This window comes from Manacus candei, unplaced genomic scaffold, assembly GCF_025592945.1.
Source record: "Manacus candei isolate 608988 ecotype Guabito, Panama unplaced genomic scaffold, ASM2559294v1 h1tg000017l, whole genome shotgun sequence".
Taxonomy (NCBI): domain Eukaryota; kingdom Metazoa; phylum Chordata; class Aves; order Passeriformes; family Pipridae; genus Manacus; species Manacus candei.
The window spans coordinates 23,943,683-23,971,293 of record NW_026138065.1 but is presented as its reverse complement, the minus strand read 5'-3'; the positions used below and the strand labels follow the sequence as shown (position 1 = coordinate 23,971,293).

At 42.7% G+C, this 27,611-nt stretch overlaps 1 protein-coding gene and 1 long non-coding RNA gene across 2 annotated transcripts; both read right to left on the bottom strand.

Annotated features, from left to right (window-relative positions):
- Window positions 1–5,320: 5,320 nt before the first annotated feature.
- Window positions 5,321–9,610, bottom strand: LOC127469378 (uncharacterized). The gene is made up of 2 exons (XR_007903962.1): window positions 6,175–9,610; window positions 5,321–5,469 (listed from the first exon to the last, which is right to left on the bottom strand). It is a non-coding gene; the product is annotated as an uncharacterized LOC127469378 (long non-coding RNA).
- Window positions 9,611–10,618: 1,008 nt separating this feature from the next.
- LOC127469374 (mitochondrial amidoxime reducing component 2-like) lies at window positions 10,619–20,356 on the bottom strand. Its single transcript, XM_051783567.1, has 7 exons — window positions 20,094–20,356; window positions 19,779–19,952; window positions 16,162–16,324; window positions 14,370–14,510; window positions 13,283–13,344; window positions 13,123–13,194; window positions 10,619–12,592 (listed from the first exon to the last, which is right to left on the bottom strand). The coding sequence occupies exons 1-7, from the start codon at window positions 20,339–20,341 to the stop codon at window positions 12,463–12,465; spliced, it is 990 nt and encodes a 329-aa protein (XP_051639527.1). The 5' UTR covers window positions 20,342–20,356; the 3' UTR covers window positions 10,619–12,462.
- Window positions 20,357–27,611: the final 7,255 nt, after the last annotated feature.

The following is a 27,611-nucleotide window of genomic DNA, read 5'->3' as shown; positions in this document are numbered from 1 at the left end:
GTGAGCAATAGTGACTCTATTCAAATGTGGTTTCAAAGTGTATTTATGCTTTATCTACAATTTAAGATCTAAAATTTTGTGTTTATTTAAAAAGCAGCAGCGCTGTCAAGCAGCTGACAGTAGAAGTAAAATACATCTTTGCTTCTTGAACATCTGGAAAAGGATAGAGGTAAGAAAATAGTTTGCTGACAAGTATAGAGCTAGGACAGATTTAGGACTCAGCATTGCCAAGTGCAAAACTCCTTCAGGCACGAGTGAAGGATCCTCAGCTGGATTTGTCCTTCAGGATGTGAAGGACATTAGTCTCTCAAATTAATGATTCCCTTTCCTAGATACCTACACTTTGTTATATTTACAAGAGCTTTGTTATATTTACAGGAGCTTACAGTCCTAAGACAGGCTAGAGAGCTCATGCTGAATTCTTTTATCTGTTTATGAGTTTTATAAGTTGGTAAAAAATAGGCAGAGTTCATTTTATTTACGTCTAAGTCCTTTATAGACAAATTCTCATTCACCCACACAGCCATCCTAGTGATCATGTACATGGCAGCAGACCACATCAGGACTTCTTGGATGCAGGCTTCAGCTGGACCAGGTCTCACAGCAGAAGTGCTATGTTTCCAGTGCTGCATTTTTGTGTACAATTAACACGGCAACACAAACAGTGACGCTCCTGTGTGGTGAGTTTATCAGGCTAATCAGTTCAGACAAGAAAAGCAGAGCTCTGAAGGATGCAGCACAGATCCCTGAAGTATTGCTTCATAAAAACATCTTGAAGAAAGGGAAAGATGAAGATCATCTGTAGCACACTGAGATCTCAAGTCAAGTCCTACTCACCTTATTCAGGTGAAACAATTCTTCAGTTTCAGGTCTTATTCTTAGAGATGCTGGATGTATAGCTTCTTAGGGCTTACAAACCCTTAACTTTAACAGTTCAGACATGATGACTAGAAAGGCCAGTGATCAAGGTTATGCATATTAAAATTAAGAGCTACTGAAATGTGGAACGTGTCAGGAATCACGAAAAAGAACAAATAAGGAATAAGTCACTCTAAAAGCAATTTCCAGTAGAAATTGAGGGTGAAAATGTACCATATTGCACTGTGAATTTTGAAAAGTATAAATGATAACTGAAGTAACACAAGTTTGTTGTGTTCTATGGATATGTGAGCCCAATTCAGCTTTTCATTGTGTGCACAGATTACAGATGTCCCAGATTGTTTTTTTCTTTGTGGTTGTTTGTTTGCTTTGTTTATTCCAGAAGATGCAAAGAGAGTTTAATAGCAATTTAAATCTCTTTTAGCCTGTCTATTCTTTGTACAGACTTTTCTATCCAAAGTTATCCATTACAGCAATAGGTAGAAATTAGCATTTGTTGCTCATGACTTAAAACGCCAGATCAATTATGCAAGAGTCTGAACCTATGGGCTACAATGTTTTAAACACCTTTCTGCACTTACACTTCTAGGGAGAATTTACAGATTAAAGCAGCAATCCAGTGCAAAAAACCCCCAAACTCAAAAAGCAAACAACCAAAAAAAACCACAACAAACCCCCCCCAAAAACAGACAAAAGACCCCAAACAACAACAAACCCCCCCCCAACTTTCTGGGCAACGTTTGTCCAACTCATCCTTGAAAATCTTCAACAGCAAAGCCCCTCCCAGTACCTGTACAGCCCTGTATGGATTCTCTTTTTCTTGAAAAGGAGGCTCAGATGTGACCTTATCATTCTCTACAACTACCTGAAAGGAGGTTGTAGCCAGGTGGAGATCGTCCTCTTGTCCCAGGCAACTAATGACAAGACAAGAGGGCATAGCCTCAAACTGCTCCAGGATATGTTCAGGTTGGACATCAGGAGGAATTTCTTCACTGAAAGGGTCGTTAAACATTGGAATTGACTGCCCAGGGAAGTGGTGGAGTCACCATCCCTGGAGGTGTTCAAGCAATGACTGGATGTGGCTCTTAGTGCCATGGTCTAGTTGACAAGGTGGTAATCAGTCAAAGATCAGACTCATTGATCTGAGAGGTCTTTTCCAACCTAAATGATTCTGTGATTCCCCCTCTTGGCCACTCAGAAAGGTTCTTCCAATGCCTAACCTGGATGAGCTTGCTGCTCAGCTATACACAAATTGAGGGCTACTGTTCATATATGTCTCTTAAATCCTGTCTGTTTATGAGGGCAGACTGGGCTGCAGTAAAGTTAAGATGGGATACCTCACAGGGAAGCCATTCCAATTCCTGTCCTAGTAGGTAACATCAAATCCTGAGCCTTTTCTCTTCCTCTCAAAAGAATAAAATACAGTTTTGCCTCTGCTGCAGCTGTGGATCAACGCTGAGTACCCACGATGGTAACATATGATTATCACCAGCCTCTGCTTCAGAAAGGGAGACAACTACAACCTATACTTCGAGGAAGGAGGAGATAAAGGTGTCTCTACCCTGCAAATCCAAAGACAAGAAAAATACTCTCTGCCACATCAACCCAAGCACCTCACAGCACAGTTGAGCACCAAGCAGAGACAGTCCTCAAGCAGGATTCATGTGTTATCTGCATTCTGGGTGCAACCTAGCAAACCCCTGGCTGGCAACCTTCACTCACTGCTGCTTTGAAGTTCCTTGGCCTGTGCCACCATGGGGCTTCCAGGCCCAGTTTATGTGCAGTGTGCCTGCTGGCATGCCAAAGGCTCCTGGATGCTGCCAGCTCACTGTGCATGCCCCACACAGCACACACAGGCTCCTGCCTGTCACTGAGAAATGCCTGGCAGCCCTCCAGAAGCCACTGCTTTCTAACTGCGAAGTGCTGGCAGGGCCTGACTGTCATTATCAGAACATTTCACCTCTTGTGTTTCACTCTGCTCTTCTCGGAGAAAGAGAGGATGATTATCCATTCTCCTTCGGTTTCGTAAGAAGTCCAAAGCTTGCCAGGTGCTGAATTAACACCCCTGAGGTGCTGCAAGCCCTTCATGAGGTGGCCAAAGGAGTATTTTACAAGTGACTCCTGGCTCTAATTCAGAAGCAGTTTCCTGCTCCTCCTGTTGGCTGCAGAAGCAACATCCAATGAAAGAGAGTTGCACACAGCTGACGGGACACTGCTGAACAGCAATGTGGAGCAGGCTGGTGCAAGGGCTGAACCACAGCACGCTAGTGCTTTGAGGAGGAACTTCCATGGTGCTCTTCTAAAATGCAGTGGAAATGCACCTGGTTTTTTTGTAGCACATGAAGAGTGTTTTCTTCCCTTCGTTCTTACCCATCAAAAACACATTAAAAGAATGATGTTAAAAATATCCAACTTCTAGTCAAAAGGAAGGCTTTATGAGAAGGAAAACCATTACCAAGAAGCCATGCTCAGAAAACAAGGAGCCATTTCTCCCCTTCTCTCCAGTAATGCACAGCCCAGGAATGCAGCACCTTCACTCAGGGTGTGCCACCCAGACATTACATGCCCACATGTTGTTCACAGAGAGCTTCTTGGTTATTTCAACTATTCACACGCCAATTCAGCAATTGTGGGTTATCAGAGATGAATCCTGCCCTGACTTTAGAAAAGACTCCCTGAAAGTACTGCTTTGTTGAAAGAAGCATCATTTCTGTGATGTCACCTATGCCTGCCTCAAAAGGAGTTCCCAGAGATTTCCTTTCCAGGTGATTGTTTTCCCCACTTGTTTAGCCCCTGTTGCAGAATTTGCCAGGGCATCTTAAAGCAGAGAAGCAGATTGAAAGATGTGCTTAACACAGTCATTCCTTCTCAGAGAGCGATAGTGTGTACAGCATTTTCAAGAAGCTGATCTGTGTGAAACCTTCATGTGTTTATTGTTACCCTTGTGACTCCTGGCTTGAACTTGTCCCATGCAATTTATGGGAGACTCCCTAAAGCACAGGTTGCTATTCAGCCATGACACTGGTAGGAACTGGTTCCAGTCACAGATGCAAATAAAACAAAAATAATCATGCAAAAAACTTCACTTGGGACAGGTTTGAAGAGAGAACCTCAGTCAGTTATTTATTTCTTGGCACTGATGAGTGCCAAGGCTTTTAATTTCAGTATGGGGTGAAGACTGAAAGCAGAACTTCTGACACCAGTGGGATTAGACATAAATAAATTCACTCTAAGCAAATAAGCCTGGGACATCCTATATCCCAAATTGATTTTGCATCTTTCCTTCTCAGTATATCATCTTCAAGAGGTAGATATTTGGCATATGCATGATACATTAATCAAAAATTTCTGTGACAGTACAGGCACAACCAACATGTAGGAAAGTGTATCACACTGGAAAACCCCACATGTCCCAACATAGTACAAAAGACAGCAAAAGATTTACTGAAGTTGCAAAACCAAGATGAGCATCATTCTCCAGAGAAGGCAGCCCTCAGCAGAGAGTACATCCAGTCACAGCCAAAGTTAAAGCAGACTACACACTGCAGTTGGTCATTAATACACACAAGGCTACTTTCCAGTTCCACTGGATACCTCTGGAGATGCCACCTGACACCATCCAGCACATAAAGTCTTCTTTTACAAGGCTCTATAGATGTGCACACATTGGAGCTGCCACTCAGCTCTGCGGCACGGGAGGAGGCTGCAGGGACAGTTCCCCATCATTGTGCTCAGTGTCCCCAGAGATGTCACTGGGATGGCTGGGGGAAACCCTGGCTCACCCCAGCAACACAGACACTCTCAAAGGTGCATATACACACAGCCAGGTGCACCCCCAACATGCATTAGGTGTTGGCATTTTTAGAATGGGCCTGCATTTATGGCCATATGCTCTCTAGGAACCTGCCAGACATGCTGGGGTAAAACACAGAACTTTGGGAGCAACAGTGAGGGTCCTATGATCTCAACAGAGCTTGTCTTAATCCAGCAGAAACACATTTTTCATTGGGCTTTGGCAAACAGAAAACCCAAACTATTTACCATTTTAATGCATTGTGATAGTTGTTCTTCCTCCTTTCCTTTCCCTGACCTCACTACACACTAAGGTGAACAGAGTCCCAATGCCATCCTGTCTGGCTGCACTACACCCTGAATGGCTCTATGAGCAAATGGACTAAGAATCACTCTAGGAAAGATGTTCAACTTGCAGAAAAAGGGACTAAGTACTCAGATACACTGAGGGATGCACCATTTGTATGTCAGAGAAGGACTTAAAGTGCAGCAGAAAGCACCGAAGCTGGAAACTTAGAAAAAACTTACTTTAAGGTGCCTTACGCCAGGTCATTTCCCAGTCACTAAAGATGGACAAAGAAAGGAGAAAGAAAACTAAACAAAAAAAAAAGAAAAAGGAAAGAAAAAAGGAACAAACCCCACAAGCCAATGAAGTTTTAAAGCTTTAAAAGTTAATTATCACAGCTTCATCCTGTGCTGGGACACTATGTACCGTTCAGATTTATTTCGCTGATGCCAAGAGTCTTTTAGTCCAGAGGATGTACCAAAAGTGATGTCTCCATTTTTTTTATTGGAAACCTGCCAGGAAAGAAAACAAAAAAAACCCATACATGCATCTATAATAGGTTGTAGTGGGCATGAAACAAGAATAGCAAGTCAGGGAACCTTCCCATTTTGCAGGAACGGAGCTTCTATTCCCTTCCACAAGTTAAACATGCTATCCAAAAGGATTTTCTCATGGGAAAAAGTAAGTAATCAGGAATGGAAATAAACCGGTCAGAGCTGATTATCTTGCCAACTTTGAGATGCCCTCAGACATTTGTTTGGGGCAACCTTGGGGAACTTGACAAAACAAAGTATTTGAGTATAAATGCAAAGCACACCATTTTGAACCCAAGGTTGATTTCTTACACGTTCTATTATAAATATGTAAGTATGCATATATACACACAGACACGCTACAAACAAGTGACTACTTTAAGGGTTTAAGATGGAAGGAAACAATGCCCATATTACATTACCCCATAAAAAAAAGTGAGAGAGGACAGAAGGAATTGAATTGCTTTTCAAAATCACATTTGTGTTGTATGATTTTTTGTGGAGAATTTCAGGGTTTTGTAATTTTGGGGAGAACATGCAGACTAAACATTGACACTCCACACATAAACCCTAAACAAAACCAAAAGCATTATCTAAAGTCTATTATAAAAAATGCACAATCAAATTTTATTTTTAAAAAAGGATAAACGAGCTTGGTATAAGAGTGGTTGCTTTCAGACTCACCTGCGGGCATACTTCTCCACTTTTAAATTTACAAATTTAAACCGATCTTCAAACCCAGCTCCAAATCCACTTTGACAGCTCCATCTAGATGAACAGATAAAATACACTGACCTCCCCTTGAATTAACAGAGGATATGTTAAATAGCATCCGTGGGAGGCCCCTTCAGAACAACCATGCCAGAGAAACATACTCTATCCAAACCTATTCCATTTAAAAAGGGCAAACAATCCCAGGGGTATGGGGGACAGCAGGAACTATCTGTGATACTGACTAATAGCTTTAAATATAGTTTATTTTCTTCAAATGTAACTGGCATCAAATGTCTTTCTGTTTGTAGAAAGTTCAGTGGGGTAAGAACAGCTATTTTTGGATTGAAGAAAGGTCAGTAGAACACAAGACAAGCACTGGTGTTCCAAGGCTCTTGTAAGAATGCTAAATTTGACAGGGCTTTTTAGGAAAGAGATGCTGGTAGATAGCTCCATAATGATTACATGTATTGCTTGTTGATTGGCAATATGACTTTTCTACTGCTTGAAGCTGTGCTGTTGGGAATCTTTTTCATAACAAGCAACTGAAAAAAAACCCAGGAATTTTTAGTTTTAGGGTTTGGAGGTTCCTTTTTTTTTTAGGTTTTTTTTTTTTTTTGCGAGGGGAAGTATTTTTGGGTTTGTTTGTTTGTTTTAAATTAAACAAAATAATATTTTAACATACCTGTGTAAATAAAGTGATAAATTTCTGCTGAAAAGCAAACAAACTAACCAAAAAAACTTTTAACAGCAATGGATTAAGTAGTCAAGCCATGTAACTAAGGTTTCAGACACACTGCTACCTCTAAACTCCCCAGGTTAACCTCTTCTGCTCCCAGGTAAGAAGATTATCTAGCCATGCCATCCATGTTTGCAGTTGGTAAGCACAATACTGAGGCGAGTGAGGCACAGGTTGCCCAAAGAAGTTGTGGGTGCTGCAGCCCTGGAAGTGTTCAAGGCCAGGCAGGATGGAGCTCTGAGCAACCTGGACACCTGTGAAGGTGTCCCTGCCCATGGCAGGGGGGTTGGAACTGTAATCTTTAATGTCCCTTCCAACCCAAGCCATTCTATAATTCTAATAGAATAAAAAAAGTGGAAAAGCACCCTAACGTTTTGGGATTTTTTTTCCTCTAGCAGCTTTCCATTGTCTGCTGCGGTGCCTGACTTCCCTTGGGTCCAGCTGCATGTTCCAACTAAAGAAGTCAGATGGACTTTGCTCTTGTTGGCAATCTTAAAATAAACACACACGTTGCTTACCCTTCGTAGCTGCACAACACTGACTCCCGCACTGCCGCCACTGCTTCCAAAGATAGATTCCACAAGGCCAAGCTGAGTCCAGGTGATAATCTGAGCCAGGTTCTCAGCAGTGCCACAGAACTCCTTGCAAGCTGTTTCAATTTTATCTGCTCTCAGCATCCTCCCAGGGGCCGGTAAGTCCCAGCGGCTTCCTGGAGCATTGCTGTTCCCAAAATAGGTCCTCCCAGAAAGCACAGCCAACACTGTCCCCCTATGTAGCAGAGAAGAGTCTTGCAATGAGGAGGATCCAGCTGACCACTTGGGCAGGTGTTTTGGTTGCACAACAGAGTGCAGTTCCCACAAGTAGAGAGCAGTAGCACACAGGGTTGCCTACAAGCAACGTTCAGCACAGACCTTCTGCTCCATCAGACACAGTGCCAAGAGCCTTCTCTATTTTGAAGTGGCTGTTGAAGGATTCAAGTGTGTTTGAGTTGCATTTCAAGTAAACTCAGCCTTTTCCTAAAACTGCTTCCAGGGCTGACCAGATAATTCTCATGGAACTCTGAGAGTATGAGGTATTTTTCCAGACTTTTAACAACTAAATTTAGATTGATGGATTCTATTTGGCTTCCTGGTGCCCCTTCCAGGATTAATTACAGAGAAACCTGCATCCTCATTTAGGATGTCTGTGACTTACATTTTTGAGCTCATGAACATGAGCTGGAAGAGAGTTCTGCTAAAAATGATGCAGCCCAGGATACGGCAAACCATTGTTGGACAGCTTTAGGTCTATCAAACAGAATTAAAGGAGACCTGAGGGAAATGAAACTTCATGTTATCTGTTTCTTGAGGTAACTGAAAAGAGGTTAACATTCTGCTTTACCTTAAATAAACCCAAGGAATGGAGAATTAATATGGACCACCAAAGTCCACAACTGTAAACACAGTGGAAGATTATTTTTCGAGGAGTTCAGTCTTTATCTTTGAAAGTATCTAAGACACTGGTGGTACTCTTGATCTCTCTTATGATCTTCTTGTAGTCCAACTATCACTGTGGCTTTTCATCTTTTACCAAAATTTTAAAGTTTTCAAAGCTTGACAGGAAGTTGGCCCTGTGGGCCTTGGTATGTGGAGAGAGATGAAGGAGGTATTCTCCAATCCTGAAATTAATGTCTATTGCTTTGTTTTCTGCAGCTAGAGAAGACTGCACTCTGTTTTGTTTTGGTTTTTCCAGTCCTACACTTCTATGCACAAAATTTTGATAAAATGAAGAGATTTAGCCATCACCTTTAACTTATGCCAAAGCATTATAGGTAGGTCTCTTGAAAATAACTGTCCATGACTCAGTGAATATAATTGTGGCTGCTATGATTGAAGAATCATCATCCTTCAGAAGCTCTGTAAGACAAACCTCAATTAAGAGCGAATGAAGCTGGTTTTTGGAACTCAACAGCAAAGAGGCTGTGAGGGTTAGCGCATCAATGGAGCACAATAATTGTTTCACTGTGCTTATTATCTAGCGCCTAAAGAAAGTGAGAACAGTCAGCTGTTAAACAAGCAGTGATAAGCTGTCAGAGCAATTTTGTACACTAGAGAAGATACAATTCTCTACAATATTGCTCCTGGAGGAAAGTGAAGTTTCAGCCAGCTAGACGTTTTGTGCATAATGGTCCAGGGGCAAAGGGGAGATACTTTTTCTTTACATAGTTCCAGAAAATGAGAGGTTCCCACCCAAACTCTTCACAGTGATGTACCACAAGCTACTCCATGTCTTTGGTCTTCACAGGTGGAAGATAATCTCTACCTCTACCTGCTGTTTAGCTCAGGCTACAGTTACTTGTAAGCTGATTTTATCAGTAAGTATCCGAAAGTACTCCTGATACTTTCACTAAGTATCCCCAAAAGGGGATGGAGCCAGGCTCTTCTTGGTGTTACCAACCAATAGGACAAGAGGCAATGGGCAGAAACTGATACACAGGAAGTTCCACCTGAATATGAGCAATAACTTCTTTACTATGCAAGTGACCATGCACTGAAACATGTTGCCCAGAGAGGTTGTGCAGTCTGTCTCACTGGAGATATTCAAGAAACATCGGGACACAATCCTGTGCCATGTGCTCTGGAAGACTGCTTGAGCAGGCAGGTTGGACCAGATGACCCACTGTGGTCCCTTCCAACTAAAGGCTCATTCTCAATCTGTCTGCACCGAAATGCTTGAGAACATGCAGCCACACAGGTAAAATGCAAAAATAGTAACTAGTAACCGTGACTCTCTAAGTTGAGATTGTTAGCATTAACACAACTTAGATTATTTAAAAGTATGAACCTTTCTGAGTATGAATGGTGCCTCTCTTTTGACCAAAGACTGATACACATGTGGGCTTTATGCCTGCATTAAGAATCTTCTGCCCAAAAGAAACAAAGACTTCATATGTGTAGACCTCAGCCCCATAGCTACCCAGCACAGGGAATTTCTTATGGATCTTGAATGAGGAAAAGGCAATTTAAGGTGCTGGGATAGACCAGAAATTAACACCCTGTGGCAGCCCTTTTTGAAACTTTTGCCATTTGTAGAGGCAAGGACCAGGAATCTCTTTACTTCTTATAGAGCAGCAGAGTGATGCCTTTGGAAGGCTGTTCTCCTCCTTAAGAAGCAGAAGCATGATCTTTCTTGGGTTTGTGGGGGTCAGGCAGATTTGGCTGAAAACACACCCACCTTAAATCTTAAGCAACCCAGAAATTTCTGCCTGCAATGACTGTCGTTCTCTTACATGGCCTTCTGCAAGAATTATTGGTGTAATAAGTCCTGTAAAAAAAAAGTTTTGGTTTTATCCTACGAGACATGAAATAGGAAGCATGACCTTGCATTGACTTCAGTGTACTAAACTTTCCTACTTTCAAACCCATTTTTTCCTATTCATATATTTGTAAAAAATGAGTTAGTCTGTAAACATCTTCTTTGTCATAAGGGTTGTAAAACTGAGTCTGATACCAACTTATTATCTGATGGTTCTGTTCTCTTATGTACATCCTCTGGTTAACTGTATGTATTCTTGAACTTAGAGGTAGGATTAAAAAAACCCAAATAATCAGTATTAACTATATGTGAGAACCTGGAAACAGAAAAGAGAGAAAAAAGGAAAAGGAAAGAAAGATTCACAAATGCTACACCTTAGGAGAGTTTGATTTAACAAAAGTTTATACTTTTGTTTTCTTCTTCTAGAGTTAAAAAAAGAACTAACTTTTTAAGTACACAATTTAAAAACAGTGGTTTATGATTGACATGTTTTCAGTCAATTTCCTAAACAGTTTTAACAAAATCAAATACAATTCATACAGTTGCAGCAATTCAACAGTTACATGAAGATATTTATAGCATAACGTTCTAAGTTATGCTCTTGACTTCCCAAAACAGCTCTCTGTGATGACATAACTGATTTAAGTGTCATTTGTGAAATGTGTTGTACTCAGGTGCATATCTGTTATAGGATTCTAGAAATATTCTTCTAAGAGGCTTTACAGGAGTAAATCAGGGGGTTAGATCTAAGACCTCTTCTTAGTAAGAAAGCAGATGGCTGTTTCTCATTGCAGAGACAGCCCCATTTCCAAATTAGCCCAATTGACAACAGCCTAACAAGAGGCAACAGAATCTATATCACACAATTTGTTATGTAAATGCTGATGTGCTGCTAAAACAACAGTGAAAAAAAATAGGTTTTGCTAGAGGCAAAAAATCAGCTCTCTTTCCTTCCTCTTCTTTGACTTAACGAAGAGACACACACTTAACTAATTGCTTTGGCAGGCCAGCAGGCTGCCTGTGCTTAATAATACCATTAGGAATTCCACAAGTTTTCAGCTTCTAACATTAAGAACCTTCAACGCGTGCTTTTTAAAAGTGACCCTCAGAATTCTTTGTTTTCAAAAGATGCTTTTTCTCTCATATCCCACTGTTTGCTGCATGAGGCATAACACTACACAAATATGCAATGTGCAGTCCAAATGGGGCACTTGTCTATCCCAGGAAAACTAAATCCTTACCCAGCACTCTGCTAAAAAAATGACACTCAGAGCAACTCTTGAGTTCACAAATAATACCTTCCCTATATTTCTGCTTCAGGCTTGTCACACACATCCAATTGAACTTGTTCAAAGCCCGATGGCTCTTCATTTTTCAGGTCTAAGTTGTGAACATGCATCAAAATTTCAGGTTCATACTTACAACAGAAAAGAAAGAATCTAAACACCAAATTGGGTCATATTTGCCCTTCTCCACACTTCATTAGATTCCTCCTTTTGGCTAGGGGAACACTCTTTCTAGATCTAGTAATTCATAACAAAGGAACAAGCTTTTGAAACAAGTAACAAGCATTTGAAAGATGGCTGGTTTTTATCTTGGAGTTCCTTTTTAAAAGAAAAAAAATCACCTAACAATTAAAGAAAAGATAATACTGCCATAATCCAAATACTTTCCTCCTCTATTTGTTTTATGCAGTAGAAAATATAATTATCAGATTCCTACAGATGGGTAAGATGATTAGGACCAAAGAAGGGTGGAATCCAAGACAGAGTCCTGCCATTTCCACTCCATGTTCACTTGTAAAGGCAGCTCTGTGACCAACGTACTTTGTGCTTGGCATGACTGTTTTTGTGGTTCTTTATAGGCACTAAATGTATCTAATACACGATGCAAACCCTTGTACGTAATTTCAGATTCCGATATTAAGGTTGACATGAAATTTTAGGAGGTGTGATGCTCACAGTAGTGCTGTGAAGTCTGTCTTGGATCAGTTTCTTCTCTCACAGCCTCCAGAAAAACTAAAGATGTGGTTGCTACAGGAATGCTAGTAGATTACATGATCTGAAATGACTGGCATTTCATAGCCTCATAAACCCCCCTGCACCTTACAAAGGGACATGGCACTAAAAATATTGCAAGGAATAAGAAAAGGTTACGTTGGTGACTGTGTTCATGGGAAAAGAGTTTGTGTACAAAGGTGAAAAAGCATCTTCTGATCAAAGTCTCTTTCATTCCCAGATCATCTTGTACACAGGGTCTCCAACTTGAATCGTTCCAGTTTTGTCAACAGCAAAGTATTTCCCAAAGAGAGGGCTGGTTTTGTAGATGTGTCGCTCGGATGGATCACAAAGGCGGTAACTGCAGAGAGAAAGCCCTTCTTTAGAATCAGTGATAGCAAAACCTAAACATCAAAATATCAGTGATGAAAGAGAGGATATGAATAATGAAGCCCTGTTTTGGTCACCATACTAGACTAAAAACTAAATAAATATTGTAGTTACAAGAATCAAACAGTTCAAATGGAGGAAAAAAAAAGCTTGACTGTATTCGTGCATCTATGTCTAATACATATACAAAAATTTTTGTAAAAATAAAAGTCAACGTAGCAAAGTTAGATCTTTAAATATCTTAAATACCTGTTACCCCAAGCATTCACCCTAGCAGAGACGGAAGAGATATGAAATGTAAAGTTTGAAAGAAGGAAGAGAGAACTTGTATTTTCTTAGCATACTGCAAAAAGTAGACTAGAAGCCAATATACACAGACCCTTACACTACATGATTCTGTCCCACACACACTTCAAATCAGTTCTAAAATTCTAGTCTAACATGTTGGGACCTAGCCTAAATCCTCTCCCACAACCTAAGAAACGCTGTTATTTTTACAACCTTTTCAATGTCTCCAAAGGCTCCTTCCTGTCTATGACTCCAGTGTCTGGGTTAACAGTTGTTAAAATACACCTGCAAAGACACACAGTGCAAAATCAGTAACAGCTTCTTATCATAAACCTCTTTGCATCTGTATAAACTAAAGGTCTCAAACATTTACCTGCCACAACACACGGTCCCTTTCATCTCCACATCACCAATAAGAATATCCTCCCACGTGTCCTGACGAAAGGTAAACATTGGGCACAGGTTAGACACGCCCACATGCAATCACTTTTCCAGGAGCAGCACAATCATTCATAAAGCTGCGTCATTTGAGATGCTCACCTTTACTTGTACCTTCAAAATACGCAGTTATATTACAGAACTATTTTAATGAAAACTTTATGGTCACTGCATTTATCCCATTTCAGGGTATTTATCCCAATTCAGGACCAACTAATAATTATATCTGAAAAGAACGATAAACAAATAATGAATCTCGTTCTGCAATGTGCCCTTCTCTGAAGCACTGAACCTAAACCAAGTTTATTCTTACTGTGTGGGTGATTATCTGATCTGTGGCCTCTGGCAAATCACCATTTTTGCAGAAAGGGAATTTTCAGTGGAAGTAACTTTTCGCTTCTCATCTACACAAGCTTCCTATTGCAATCCCTCTATTCCCACTTCAGGAACTTTTTAGATTCGAGAAATTATCAGATCTATCCAGAGGAAATTTTTTTTAAAAATGGCAACATGACATAAAAACACATAAATACCACCTTACTAGTTCATTTCATCACCTGATACCTTCCTAAATAGTGTTTTTTTGAACTACCAGAACACTGTCAGAGATGTAGTGATGGACTGCAGTATTGCAAGGGTTAGTTCTACTCTTGTGTTAAAGGCTATTTAAAAAATATGACACTGACAATTTACAAATTGTTCGTTTGTATCATTAATTGATCGATTACAGTATGCAGAGCTTTGCCTACTTTACACCTAAAGATGAACTCTCAGTGGCAAGCCTGTCATTTAAACACATTTATTTTATCCTTTGCTAAGCTAAATAATAGTTCACAGACCTGCCTCCTCCCTCAATGTTTCATGTGCACTGATGTGAGCAGAAGTTTTATCTCTCTGGAATTCAGTTGTAAAAGTCACAGAATAGCAGCTTTCTTCACCTTCAGAGCACCACCACACAAGGAAACTGAGCTACAAAGAAACATAACCAAGTCTTCAAAAGACATTTAAGACAGTAATTTTACCTCCTCAAAAGCACTGCAATCTGCCACAAGAATATTTGGCCTGAAGTTCTGTATCTTAGCTTTCTTTTCCAGCCTTGTATTTAAATCATCCATTGAAGCTTCAGAGAGGAGCAAGACTGGGCTGCAGTCAGGATAGGCAACCTACACAAACAAATACAAACAAATCCTAAGGTTGCTGTAAAAGCACAGGAGAAAAGTTATGGAATAGCAAAAGGACAGGTGTGTTGGAACCAGTGGCCACATATTAGCCTGTTAGGCTGTTCCATTCAGGTTTTCATTTTCCTGGAATTAGGTTAACAAGGGAAACAACATGCTCTTTCCTATTTCAGTAATCGTGGTGAGTTTCATTTGCTCAAATTGTAAAATTAAACTTCTCCCTACAGAATTAAACCAAAATTATATAAGCTACCACAACTCCTTACAAAGTAATACCATATGCATGTCCCAGATGCTTATTCCAGGTGTTACAGACAGAATCAAGCATTTCAGTAAAACATGTTATGGTGAGTTATGAAAGATACTCAAGACATTTATAGACCTGCTGAACTGATCCAGTTGACTATAATGAACTAACTGGATTTTTCTAACTAATGAATCTGCCTTATCACAACCTCAGGAGGGAGTTCCACACCCAGAACAGCAATACTCAATTACAACTCTCCATTTGTCAGTCTAAACTAGCTTGACAGGAAGGGCTGCCATATTAGCAAATAAGGCCAAAGAAGAGTATTCAAAAAAACTCACAAAAATCCTAAAAGTGGACTTCCACAGGAAAACAAAACAAAACAAAACAAACAAACAAAAGATAATTTTTGGCAAGAATTCTAGTGTATAGCACTCCTGTCTTTCTTTTATATTATTCTTCCTCCTATCCTTGTACATACCTTTCAACCATCATATGACAACTGCTAAAATAATTATACCAAAAATTCTGCCCTTTTTCATGCTAGGATTCCTGCATGTCACCCCTCCTAATCTCACATCCCTTTTGCTGAAACCTAGTCTTCTGTATTGATCTCAGTGCCTTTACATAATAAAAGCATATCTATAAATCCATAATTGAATATATCTTCTCCTCTTTGTGCAACAAGAAGCAAGACACTGATGCCATACAAATAATAACATCAGTAAGACAAGGTACTCACAATTTTAATTTGTTTAAAAACCTTGCACTCATCAGGGACAGTTCAAACCACCTTCACTTGAGAGAGTTGTTCAAACAAAAAGAAGGGCATCAGTGACTCAAATGACATGAGGATATCTGAGCACAACACCTCCTTCCCATACCTGCTAAAATTTCTCTAATATCACACCTTCGAGCCTCTTCCCACAGAAAGAGATGAAACTTCTGTGACCTTCTTTGGATTTTAACTCCTAGGCCCACATCTATGAGGCCCTGGGTTAAGTATCATTCCTTTAAACAAAATATGAAGTAACAACTTGCATCAGTACACTCTCAGACCTAACAAGGTAATGGAGGCTTTCAATGCAACATAGATTACACCATGGAAACTTCTCTAAAAATGTAACTTTTTTCTATTCACTGAGACGCAAAAGGTTCCTCTTCAATTATGAGTTTCAGACTCTTTAGCTGCAAATGGTCAACAGCTTAGAAGTAAAATTTAAGCAAGTCACCTCACCACAGAAAAGGAGAATACTCACATGGTTCAAGTACATGATTACACACCTTGCTAAACTGGGCTCAATCACCAATGGTGGAACAGGCAAGTTTTGGTAGGTGGGTGGGAAGTGGTTAAAGGAAGTACTTCTGAGAAAAAGAACATTTATTTACCTCATCAGTGCTTCGGAAAAGGTTTATTGCATTCTTTGACTTTCTTGGCACCATGGAGGGCTCAAAGTGCACCAGTCGATAGGGCTGTGATTTCAGGAAAGTGGTGATCCACTGAGCCACCTCATCACCACAGTCCCTGCCTTGGATATCCTGTCCAAACACCCTGAAGAGTAACAACACATCAGCAAGTTAGTTGGAAAGATGAAGGCTCAATGATGCTTATTATTAGCAGGCAAACAACATGTTTTAATAGTAGAAGCAATATACAGAAAACAAATCCCCTGAATTATAGCAAGCTGGAGGTTGTCTTCAAAATCTGGCACAAGGATCAATCCCAGTGTTCAATCTCCTTGTGGCCACCACGTTTTGGAAAGCTAAGTAACATGGACATGGCTGGACAATACCAGTTGGTGAAATAAGCCTTGAAATAGCCTTAAGGTGCCCAGAGTTGACTGTCACATCAATGACCAGTAACAAACCCACCTGTCTGCCAGGTCTACTCTTGCATTTCCATGTGACTGCAACACCAAAGGATTTCTACCAAGAAATCAACTGAAAGGTAATTAACTTAGAAAATAAATGATAGTTTGAAAGGACATGATTAGTTGCCGTAACTGACGTACAAGTGTTATTTATTGTAAGTGTCCCTAATTGTGATGGAAACTTTCTTTCAGATTTTAGTGCTGTTAAAATGTAGCTAGAGTTGAGCAAAACTTAAGCTAAAACTTCACATATAAAAAAGATCAGTATCTTATGAGAGGTTAAAAATTTATAATGGAAACAAAGTCCATGGCGCACAAAAGGCCAATGGCACCAGAATACAAACAAGTTTACACAAGGAACACTTTCCTGGCAAGAAAAGGCAGACCTCAACTCAACCTTTCAATAAACTTCAACAACAGTCATTAATAGTTTTGTTACATTCTTCAAAGTAGCCATTTTGACCCAAACACACTGCAGTTTCCTATACCTCAGCAATCATACCCTGGACAGTTTAAAGAACAGAGATGCCCATACAGTTAATCCAGAGTTAGCCCCTAGGAGCCCTCCTCTACTCACTGGGGGAGAGATGAACCATTAGGGTGCCAGCAGCAATATCCCTGCTCCATTTGTTGGGATTCCTGTATCTACTCCGCAACACAGGCTGGGATTAAATGCCATTGCCCCAGACAGCAATCTTTTTCTTCTCTCCATTCCACAGCCCCTGTGTGCCTTCTGACTGGTAGGTCAACAGACATGAGGGTCTTATAGCTTCCAACACTACTGTTTTCCAGTCACAAAGCAGATGTATCCTAAGCACTCAGTGGTTTAGGGATCCCATAGGAATGGATCATGCAACTGAAGTGTTAGAGACATTAGGCACAAATGAAGAGCACAAGGTTTGTTAACCAGAGTGCTATAGAAACCCTCTAACATTTGCACAAACAGAAGATGTGCCTATGCACTGGCTTCGGTCTTTCATTTGACTCTCCCAAAGACAGCATTTTAATTATCCACATGAAACTTGCAACTGGAGTTAGCAGATTTCAAGACTGGCATCTGCACAGCCCTATGCAACTAGGGGCACTATTGCACTGCCTTGGCTCCAAACCATGGGGCACGAGCCAGCACCCATGTGAAGGCATCGCGCTGGCCCAGAGGTGGAATACACACAAGTCTGTGCAGGGCCAGCAGAGTACACTGTGCAGCAAGACAGCTACTCACACTCACATGCTGGAAGGAAAGAATCAGGGAGCAAAACCCAAATCTTCATTTCTCTGAACACAGTATTTCTCCCAAACCTTGTTCTTACAGATGTATCGGAAAGAGTCAGCCTTGAGCTGACAAATGGCAAATTGTTTAAGCACAGCAAGAGTCATACAAACCCTTAGGATCCTTCCTGAGAAGTACAAGGCAATGTTCCAGCTATGGGTGTTGCTAATTTCACATCCTATGACACCACCTACAACGCCAGACAACTTCGTAACTCTTAAAGTCCGTTTACATGCATTTAACTTTTGATCATTTGGATCCTTAAATTCTAGCAGTTTTAAAGGCAGAGACTGCAGGTTTATTAAGGCAAAGAAAGAAGAAAAAAAATCAGAAGAACAAATCACCAAGCTCTAAAATTGGAAAATCCAAGATAATTTTTAATTACTGAAATCTATTAGGCTATTTAAATACTTTTCTAACAGCACAACAAAGTTTAGAAAAATAACACCTTGAAAACTGCATGGTTTTGTAGTGCATGCGTCATTGGCACATACAGGCAATGTACACACCTTTTTAAAAGACTGTTCCATTTCTCTACCATTTGTAACTTGCACCTGCCTTGTATAAACAGAGATACTGAGCTTTGCTGATCAAGGGTTTCCACAGCAACAGATTTATGCTAAAAGCAAGCAAGTGCAGCTCCTTGTCAGCACTTTTAGTTTTAATTATAGCAGCTGGTGCATTACCATCTCTGCTATGCAAAGGACAAACACTGACCAGTAACTTGTAACACCATTTACAGTTATTAAATACTCTTACATATTAATTGACATTGCAGCAGAGAAAAGATTTTCCAGCTCCCCCTGGTAGTTTTCCAGCATGGATTTCAATACACAGATAAAACAATTAGGCTTGGAATCATACAACAAAACTCTAAGCACACAGCTAAATCACTCTTTGTAACCCATCCACCTGAAACTCCTTTGAGGTAGCAACTACAGGGAATGCCTTGGTCTCCAGGGATGCCTGTCTTTCCTGTGACCACAGGGTGAGCCTTGGGCAAGCAAGTTTTTAAAAGAGACACCTCAGTTAAATGCCTACAAACAGGGATGAGGGAATCTAAACTCCGACATCTCACCAGCTCCGAATGGCCAGCGTGCATCCAAAAATGCTGATGCAGATTTTAGCTGTGATCAAGAAATACCAAAGGGCATGACTGAGGCTCTGAGATGCAACTGCTCACCTAAGCATAAGTGAAAACACTAGAAGTAAAAACAAATGAGCAAACATAACATTCTATGAAGAGGCAAGTTCACAGTTCATTTGGCTAATGTATAATGCATGGTCTTTGATACTGTGTCATCATTTCCTAAGATTTGTTTTCACTAGTGTTTAGCAGATTAAAACCAAATCAATCCTGGCTCTCCTGTGTAACACACAAGAGAGAATTTCACAGAATCACAGAACAGTTTGGATCAGAAGGAACCTTTGAAGATCACCTAGGACAACCTCCTTGGCATGGGCACGGACAACTCCCACTAGACCAGGTTGCTCAGAGCCACATCCAGCCTGGGCTTGAATACTACCAGGGATGGGGCAGCCACATTTTCTCTGGACAACATGTTCCAGTGCCTCACTAGCCTCACTGCAAAAAACATCTTCCTTTTATCTAATCTAAATCTACTCTCTTTTATTTCAACACCACTACCCCTTATCTTGTCGGTACAGGCCCCGGTCTGAAATCTCTCTCCAGTATCCAGATGGGGAGACACACCCCCACAGAAAAGATGCAAAAGCACCCAACTTTCACCCTCCAATTTCTGCATTAGAAAATGCAAAGCCTCACACAATCTTGAAAAGCAAAGTATACGAGAAAGACTGTATTTAGAGAGAGGGGAGGGGGCCAAAAATACCTTTTTCAGTACCTGCAGTTGTGGACGGGGTTTTTCCTGGGGACATTCACAGGCAAGCACAGCTTCTCCATGTCTGGGGCCTCGAAGGTCAAGTGCCCGTTGTCACAGCCGACAGAAACGAGGACGAGCCGCGGCTCCTGGCGAGCCGTGACCATGTGCCCATCCTCGGTGATCACCAGCCAGAACCTGCGGCGGCCCGGGGGACAGAAACGCGTCCGACGGCGTTAATGGTGGGCACGGCAGCACCCGCGGAGCAGCAGGTGCCTCTCCCCAGGTCCCGAGGAAAGCACCCGACAAAGAGGGAACCCCGCGCCCGTCCCGCCGTACCTGTCCCGCATGTCCCCGCTGCGCAGCCCCATGGGCGTCACCTGCGCCCGCCGCACCGACACCCCCTTGCACGACTTCACCGGGTACACGAAGAGCCTCAGCACCGTCCCGACCCGCTGCAGGCGGCGGCGGCGGCGCCGCCCGGCCCAGCGCCAGGCTCCGAGCAGGGCGCCCAGCGCCAGCAGCGCCGCCGCCCCCCACACCCAGCCCGGCCGGGCCGGCCCCAGGGAGCCCCGCAGGCCGCTCATGGCGACTGGGCCTCGCCGCGGCCCCGCCGCCACCGAAAGGGCCGTGGGCGGAGCGGCCCCGGAGCGGCCCCGGAGCGGCCCCGCACCGCCCCCTGCGGCCGCCCCCGGCCCCGCCCGGCGTGACGGGGCTGGCACCGGCCCCGCGCTGAGGGGGCGGCGGGGCCGCGACCTTCGCTGAGGGGAGGAGGGCGGTCACAGCGCGGAAAATAAAGGGCTGAGCGTCCGGCTCGGCAAAGGGCCGGCAGTGGATGCGTTTCTTCCGATATCCGGGCTTTTATTAGAAGCAGTGCCACAGGAAAAGTGCGGGCTGTGTGGAAAAGCACCGAGCGCGTCAAATTGGCGCGTTTGGTTTGACTTGGAGAAGCGGGGAACGGGTGGACGGATGGAGGCGAAGAACTGGTGCGACGAGCAGCCTAATGTGAGAGGGGTGTCCCGAGGCGTTCTGCTGCTTTGGGATATATTTGGGATATATTCACCACTGCCCCAGCTGCTCGGTACTAAACTCGTGAGACCCTCTCCAAGAACTTCCCTCCCGTTGGCAGGGTCGCAGGGAAGTGATTTTGTGGGATACCCAGCTACAAGGCAAATATGACATAAAATACAGGCTGGAGTGGAGAACGCTGCTGTCACCACGTGCCTCTCCTCATAAGCAAAGCAAGAGCCTTGGCTGCTGTTTTACCCCACCTCCCTCAATCAGGCTTGCCAGGATCTGGAGACCAAACTCCCAGATTGAAATCAGTGTGCTGAGACTAAAGCCCCAGCAGGTGGAAAGTGGGGAAGCTTCGTGTTGGGCATTTCTGAAAGACACAGACAGCTCAGCCATCCTGCATTACTTTATGTACTACGTCAAGAGCATCTTGGTGGACAGGAATCTTGGAGATGTGGCTGTCGTGGGCCTCTCTGGCAACAGAGGTGTGTGGGCAGCTAAGCCAGGAGTGGTCCTCATAGCTGTCTTGTCTCAAGAAGTGGGCTTGATCACAGACCAGGATCAGAAAATATTCCTGCTGACTGGAATCACTGTAGCTGGCAAAAAGTGATTTGTGACGACCTGCTGGTGGATGAAGACAAAGCGATGGATGTCAGAAGCAAAGGGAGTGACAGTAGATCCATATCTATTGGCAAGACCCCCAAAAACCCTGATCTTCCCTATGGGCAAGAAGGGAGTTCACAGAGGAGTCCTCAATTAAAAGAACCAGGATATGACTGTGGACATGAAAGCATGACACAAATAGTGCCAAAGAATCAGACATCTGCCTAAGCACAGAGAAGGGAAATCAATCTGCTTTTGTTGTAGATGTCTTTGCCTGCTTCTTTCAGATGAGGGGTGCTGGGCAGCCAGCAGTGCTGGGACACTAACAGCCCACCTGACCATCCGTGGTACAGAAGAGAGTAGCATGTACATTCCTCATCAGGATGCTCAGTGTTACTTGAGAAATTTCCCAGCCATCTTGGATGGTTGCTCCCTGTTTTTTGCATTTTACCGACTGGTTTTGGTGTGAAGGTCTCTGGTAACCAGCTATGGGAAAAGGGAGGAGGGAGAGCAATCCCTTTATCCTCTTGTTCACTGATTTGCAGTTTAAATCATGCCCTAATGCCAGTCATGGGTTTTGAGACCTTTCTCCTTCTCAGGTAGACCATGACATTAAGGATAAGCAAGACTTGTGTTTATTTTGAGTTTACTTCTGGAGCAAGCCCGGTTTATTCTGGAGATTAACTATTGATCAGCAGAGCCTTGTGCTGCTGTTGGACTGGGCATGGGGGACATGTGCAGAGACAGTCTGCCACCTGCTTACCTTCCACATCACTTGAAACCCCTTCTTATGCTACTTTACTGAGAGAATTTCTTTTTTTTTTTTTTAATGAGACAAGTTACCTGTCTTCCATCTGTGGCATGAGGATCTTCTGAGGGTTGCTTCCTTTCTATCCTGCTCAGTCACACTGCCTGGCCTCAAGATCACAGGTCCCTGTAAGCTCCTCAGGGCCCCCCAGGAGGTTGTGGGGTTCTGTCAAACACCACAGATTTCCCCCTCCATTCACCAGTACAGCCTTCCCCTCCTGCTCCCTCTTGTATTCCTAAAAGGACAGTCTGCAATGAGACAGAACTGGTGCACTTGAGATGGGACCAATGCAGGAAGACCTGAGGGTTGTGTCCAGCAGGGCTGATCTCCACACACATGGGCCTTCCTTGCTCCATTGCTCCTGGCAGCCGTGGCAGCTGCCCACCAGCAAGCCTGAATCCATCACATGCTGTCCCACTGCAGTACAGACAGGCTGTGAGCACTCACCATGGTGAGACACCCTGTCCTCCATACCCCTGAGACCCCCCATATTGCTCAGGTGAATCATAGGTGCTGTGCTTCTTGGTCTGGTTTGACCAGACCTGCCCCACCACCTTCAAATAATTGACCCATTGAGTCAAAAATAATTACTTGTGATTAATTACTTCCATCACAGACATGAGAGGAAGACAACTGTGCTGAGAAGACTGAGAGCCCTCGAACACTCTTTGTAACCATTAATCTTCTCATTTAACATGGAGTCTATATTTTGTTGAACTTAATTGAATTCACATAGAGAGCTTTAATCTGCAAATGCACCTACAGGAGCAGAAAAATACTGTAAGGGGAACCAGGCACCTAACGTATTAGCAAATGTTCAACAAAACTGCAGTGACTGTCTTGTAAGCAGTGCTTGCAAGCATGAATCAAAACATATTAAGGTAAGTACTAAAGAGATAAAAAACCCCCACAAACTGGTTTTAGAATCTAACAAAAAAAGTGACGGACCAAATGCAATAAATGAAAACAAAATTAATTGGTCACTCTTGACAAACATTAATACTTATTTTCATAAGCTTAAGGCAAAAGTGAGTCACTAACTCCTATGATTTCTTGAGCACTGGCAGTATTCTCCACTGTGTAGATTACAAAATGCAGAAAGATTCTGCTCTCCAAACTTCTGTCTATGAGGCATCAAAACAACAGAATTTGGGATAGGAGGAAAAAAACTGGGTGATTCACTGTAGGAGCAGGTGTTCAGCAAAAAGCCTCAGAGATAACCATGGAATTCAGCAAGAGACCTTGGAGCCTGAGTGAGAGAAAAAGAACTGCTAACTCCACCAAAGTGAGACCATGCCACGTATGCCTGAGACAAGAAGCAATTCTGAGGCTAAAAGACTGTTTGTAAACTGTTTATAGTAGTTCCATTTATGGACTACATATTGGTCAGTTAACTGATGGCAACAAGTATGTTGCAATTTGGTTCTTGAGGAGTTTGAATAGTTTGAAAAATGTGTAGCTACGTGATAAAAAGTTCCGTGCATTCCCCTCACCCTGTAGTCTGTGTATCCCTCCACCAAGTATGATAAATTGTAGCAATCACGTGTAATAAAAGTTTTTTTCGGAATTCAGCTAGAGGAGCTAAAGCAGAGCTACACTGTGTCCTTGTAGTATCTTTTAGGTGTCATAATTCACTACTTGCTTGCTTTATCTGGGTGCCAGAGAAAACAGGTCTGGTGTGTATATATACTTTACCAGCATAGGTAGGGAGAAGTAGGGACCTGCAGAGTTATGAGAAGCTACAGCTCCTCCGTAGTTACACACTACCATAGGATCATAGAACATGCTGAGTTGGAAGTAACCCATCAGGATCATCAAGTCCAACTCCTGGTCCTGCACAGGACACCCCAAGAATCACACTTGATGCCTGAGAGCATTGTCCAAATGCTTCTTGAACTCTGCCAGGCTTGGTGCTGTGACCACTTCCCTGGGGAGCCTGTTCTAGTGCCCAACCCCCTTTGGGTGAAAAACCTTTTCCTGATGCATAACCTAAAGCTCCCCTGACACAGCTTCATACTGTTTCCTCAAGTCCTGTCACTGGTCATGAGAGTGAAGAAGAGCTCTGTACCTACCCCTCCACTTCCCCTTGTGAGGATATTGAAGACTGCAGTGAGGCAGCACAGTGGTGTACAAAACCAGATTCTTTTAGTTTGAAGGACTTAACTAAATTCAGAAATAACTCACCTTTGCCAACAAATGGATATTACTTAAAAGAAAAAAATATTTCTAAATCCATGAAGGACCTTAAACTTTCATTTCCTAGATTGACTGACCTGGAGTCTGAGGAGATTTTGTTCAGACCAACCCCAAGTAGCTGCTGTTGCATTCAGCCCTAATTCTTGGAGAATATGGTGAGGAGCTTAAAGAAATAACAGAAGGCAGCAGTGTCTGTATAATCTCTTGTTTCTTGCTGTGATACAGGGAATGTAAAATCAGAAATAGCTCCAGAGAGCATGGTTGTGGCTAAACATTTCAGGTCTCAGACTGCAGGCGTTGAGAAAAGCCCTCTTCACTCATGCACCAGGCACCTCTCCAACAGCCCCCAGTAAATAGCTTGACCAGCAGGTTTGTTTAATCCTCCATCCCAGGCATTCCTGTGCTTACCTAGGAGCCACCAGCTCCTTCTGCTGTTAAGCAATGTGAATTGAGCCACTCTGACAAAGTGTAGGTACTGGTTTTGTTGCAATCCAAATACAGCATCTAGTGTGATGGAATTGTATTTGTCATACCCAGAGCAGGCACAGTATTCCTGCACTTAAAAGGAAATGACTGTGTTTTCAATTCCCTCTAACTTCATCAAACTTCAGGACAGTTGTGCTGAAATTCCCTGCACCAAGTTCTTGCCTTAGGTTCCCTTGAAAGGTGTCTGATGAGATGAAGGATTCACAGTGTCAGTCTTGCAGCAAACTGGGGCCAGGCTCTCTCAGTCATGAAAATGAGCAATGATGACCTATCTTGAAAAGGCATTGTGTTAACTCAGAAGCACAGAATAAATTTTCAGGTGGAATAAATTTTACAGAAAAAGTAATGACATATCTGCCTGAAGGGTGATTTGAGATAATTCTTCCACAGGCAAACCTAGACTCCCTTGTAGCAGCGGCTCAATCAGATGTCTAAGATGAATGAGGAGGAAAGAGGTGAAGAATTTTACTTGTTTCCATTAAAAAAAAAGACAAGTGACTGGGGATCTTCTAGGTTTTCAATATGTGCACAGCGCTGTACTTTGGAAAGGCATAATGTGCTGCACTGAAGGATAGGTTTGGATGGACATTATGGAAAAATCCACAGTGATAAGAAAACCAAAATGCTGGCCTCAATTAGGTGTCAGAGTGTTAGGATGGAGCTAAATGTAGGCTGGACTTGTCTCGGTGAAAGAATTAAATGCCTGTGCCATGGATATGGCAGTTATTTTTTCAGTGACTCTCTGATAATTCAGCAAAAGGCAGGGTTGAGGGGATGACATGCCAAGTATGCAATCATAGGATGATTTCAGCAAGATATGATAAAAGTCAGATTACACCCACACACAGACAAATTATATCCTTTTTCTAAAGTTATAAAACCCAATAAATTCAAAAGATTCCTTCACAAAGACGAGAGGGGGATAAAAGCATTGCTGTTTCCTCTTAAAGTCTTGAAGGAAATCAGAGTTCAGTGAGTCATGCACTAGAAATGAGCTCAGTGAAATTCATGTATGGAAAAAACCTCAGGCGAGTGATTAGCGATGATAGAGTTATAAATAGAATCATTAATGATAAATGCCATTTAATGGAGACAGAGCAGTGAGATAAAAGGATCTTTTTTTTATGGTGAGGTTTTTCCTATACAGAGAATCATATATACCTAAAACCCATACAGGTTGATAGGCTACTTTGGTTACTGTCCAGCCAATAGGAAGATGAATTGAACATTCATCTTTTTCTTCCAGTCAAAAGCTAAACTTCAGTCTGCCCGAATGCACCAGGACAATACTGAAGAGGTTGTTCCAGGCAAATGTTTGGCCCAGTATTAACTAGCACAGGCTAATGACATTTGAATTTCTCCCCATGTTCTGTAAATGCTATTGTCCAGGAATAAAGTATCTATCAGGCAGCTTTCGGGGTCCGAATAGTCAGGGTAGAGCTGCATGTCATCTGGGAGAGCAGGCAAGGACCAGAGGAGAGGCTTTACTGGGGAGCAGGGCATTTGTTCTGCAGCACAAGGACTAACATACTTCTGCAGCTGGGGTTTAGCAGCCATCACAGGGACGGATGGGATTCACCAAGGACAGGAAAGTCTCCTCCCTAACTCAGGCACAGCTGAAAAAACAATCTGATGCTAGTTTAGTGTCTGGGGAAAGGAAGGAGCAAGGATTTTTTTTATGGGAGCAGAAACAGAAGAATGAGCAGAAACAGAAAGCATGAGGAGGCAAGTATACATGGCCTGCTGGAGCTGGAATCCAAGGCAACTCCTGGGGGGAGTGTGGCACTCCAGTCTGCTGCCCTCCGTTCAAAATCACACATCCCGTCATAGGCAGCTGTCATCTTTCCAGCAGAAGATGAGATTCAGAAACAAGAAGTGGCCATGGCTCATCCCCTCACCTCCAGTGAAGCATCCTTAATGATTTTTTTTTTTAAGGCACAGCAAGAACTTCAGGGCAAAGTGTAATGCATTTTGAGGTGTTACAGGAAAAAAACCAACCAACCAAACAAAAAAACCCACACAAAACCAATGTTCCTTTGGCTACACATTTGAAGCACTCGCACACAGGAGGCTCAGGATTCCACTGGCTGGGAAACACTGGTATACAGAGACGCACGTTACACTTCTGGGACCCAACATCCTGAGGATGGATCTGGACAAACCCGGAGGCCAGCCTAGGGGAAGGCAGGAAATCCCTGCAGGAGATGAGGCAGAACAACGAGACAGGCAGACAAGGCTGGAAATCTGTTTCTCTCCCAGGAGATGGCAGTAAAGGACAATTGCCTTACAGCCGGCGTAGCGCAGTGAAGTGGAAACTTCGGTGGGAGCCAAACAGCTCCTCGGGCAACCTGCGCTGCCACCTTCGCCAGTCGCTCCTTGTAACCAGAAGCAAACCTTTATTCTTAGCGTCGGTGCTCCTAGCAAGGGTGAGGGTATCAGTCTTTTACATTTCTATACGGTAGGTAAATTTATAAGCTTTCTACTCACCTTGGCAGGATTCCAGTCACAGCCTCATCCAGACTGGAAGGATCCCGGGAGGTTTCTCCTCCAGCCTCTGCTCACAGCAGAGTCAACACTGCATTCACACTGGGTTGTCTTCCACTTTGAACATCATGCCTTGAGACCCTCCATGGACAGACACTTCCCAGCCTCCTGAAGAAACCTCTTCTTTCAATCCTTATTGATCATATTACTGTCCTCTTGTCCCTGGCTGGAAACTCCCCAGTTTGAATTTATGACCATGGCCTCTT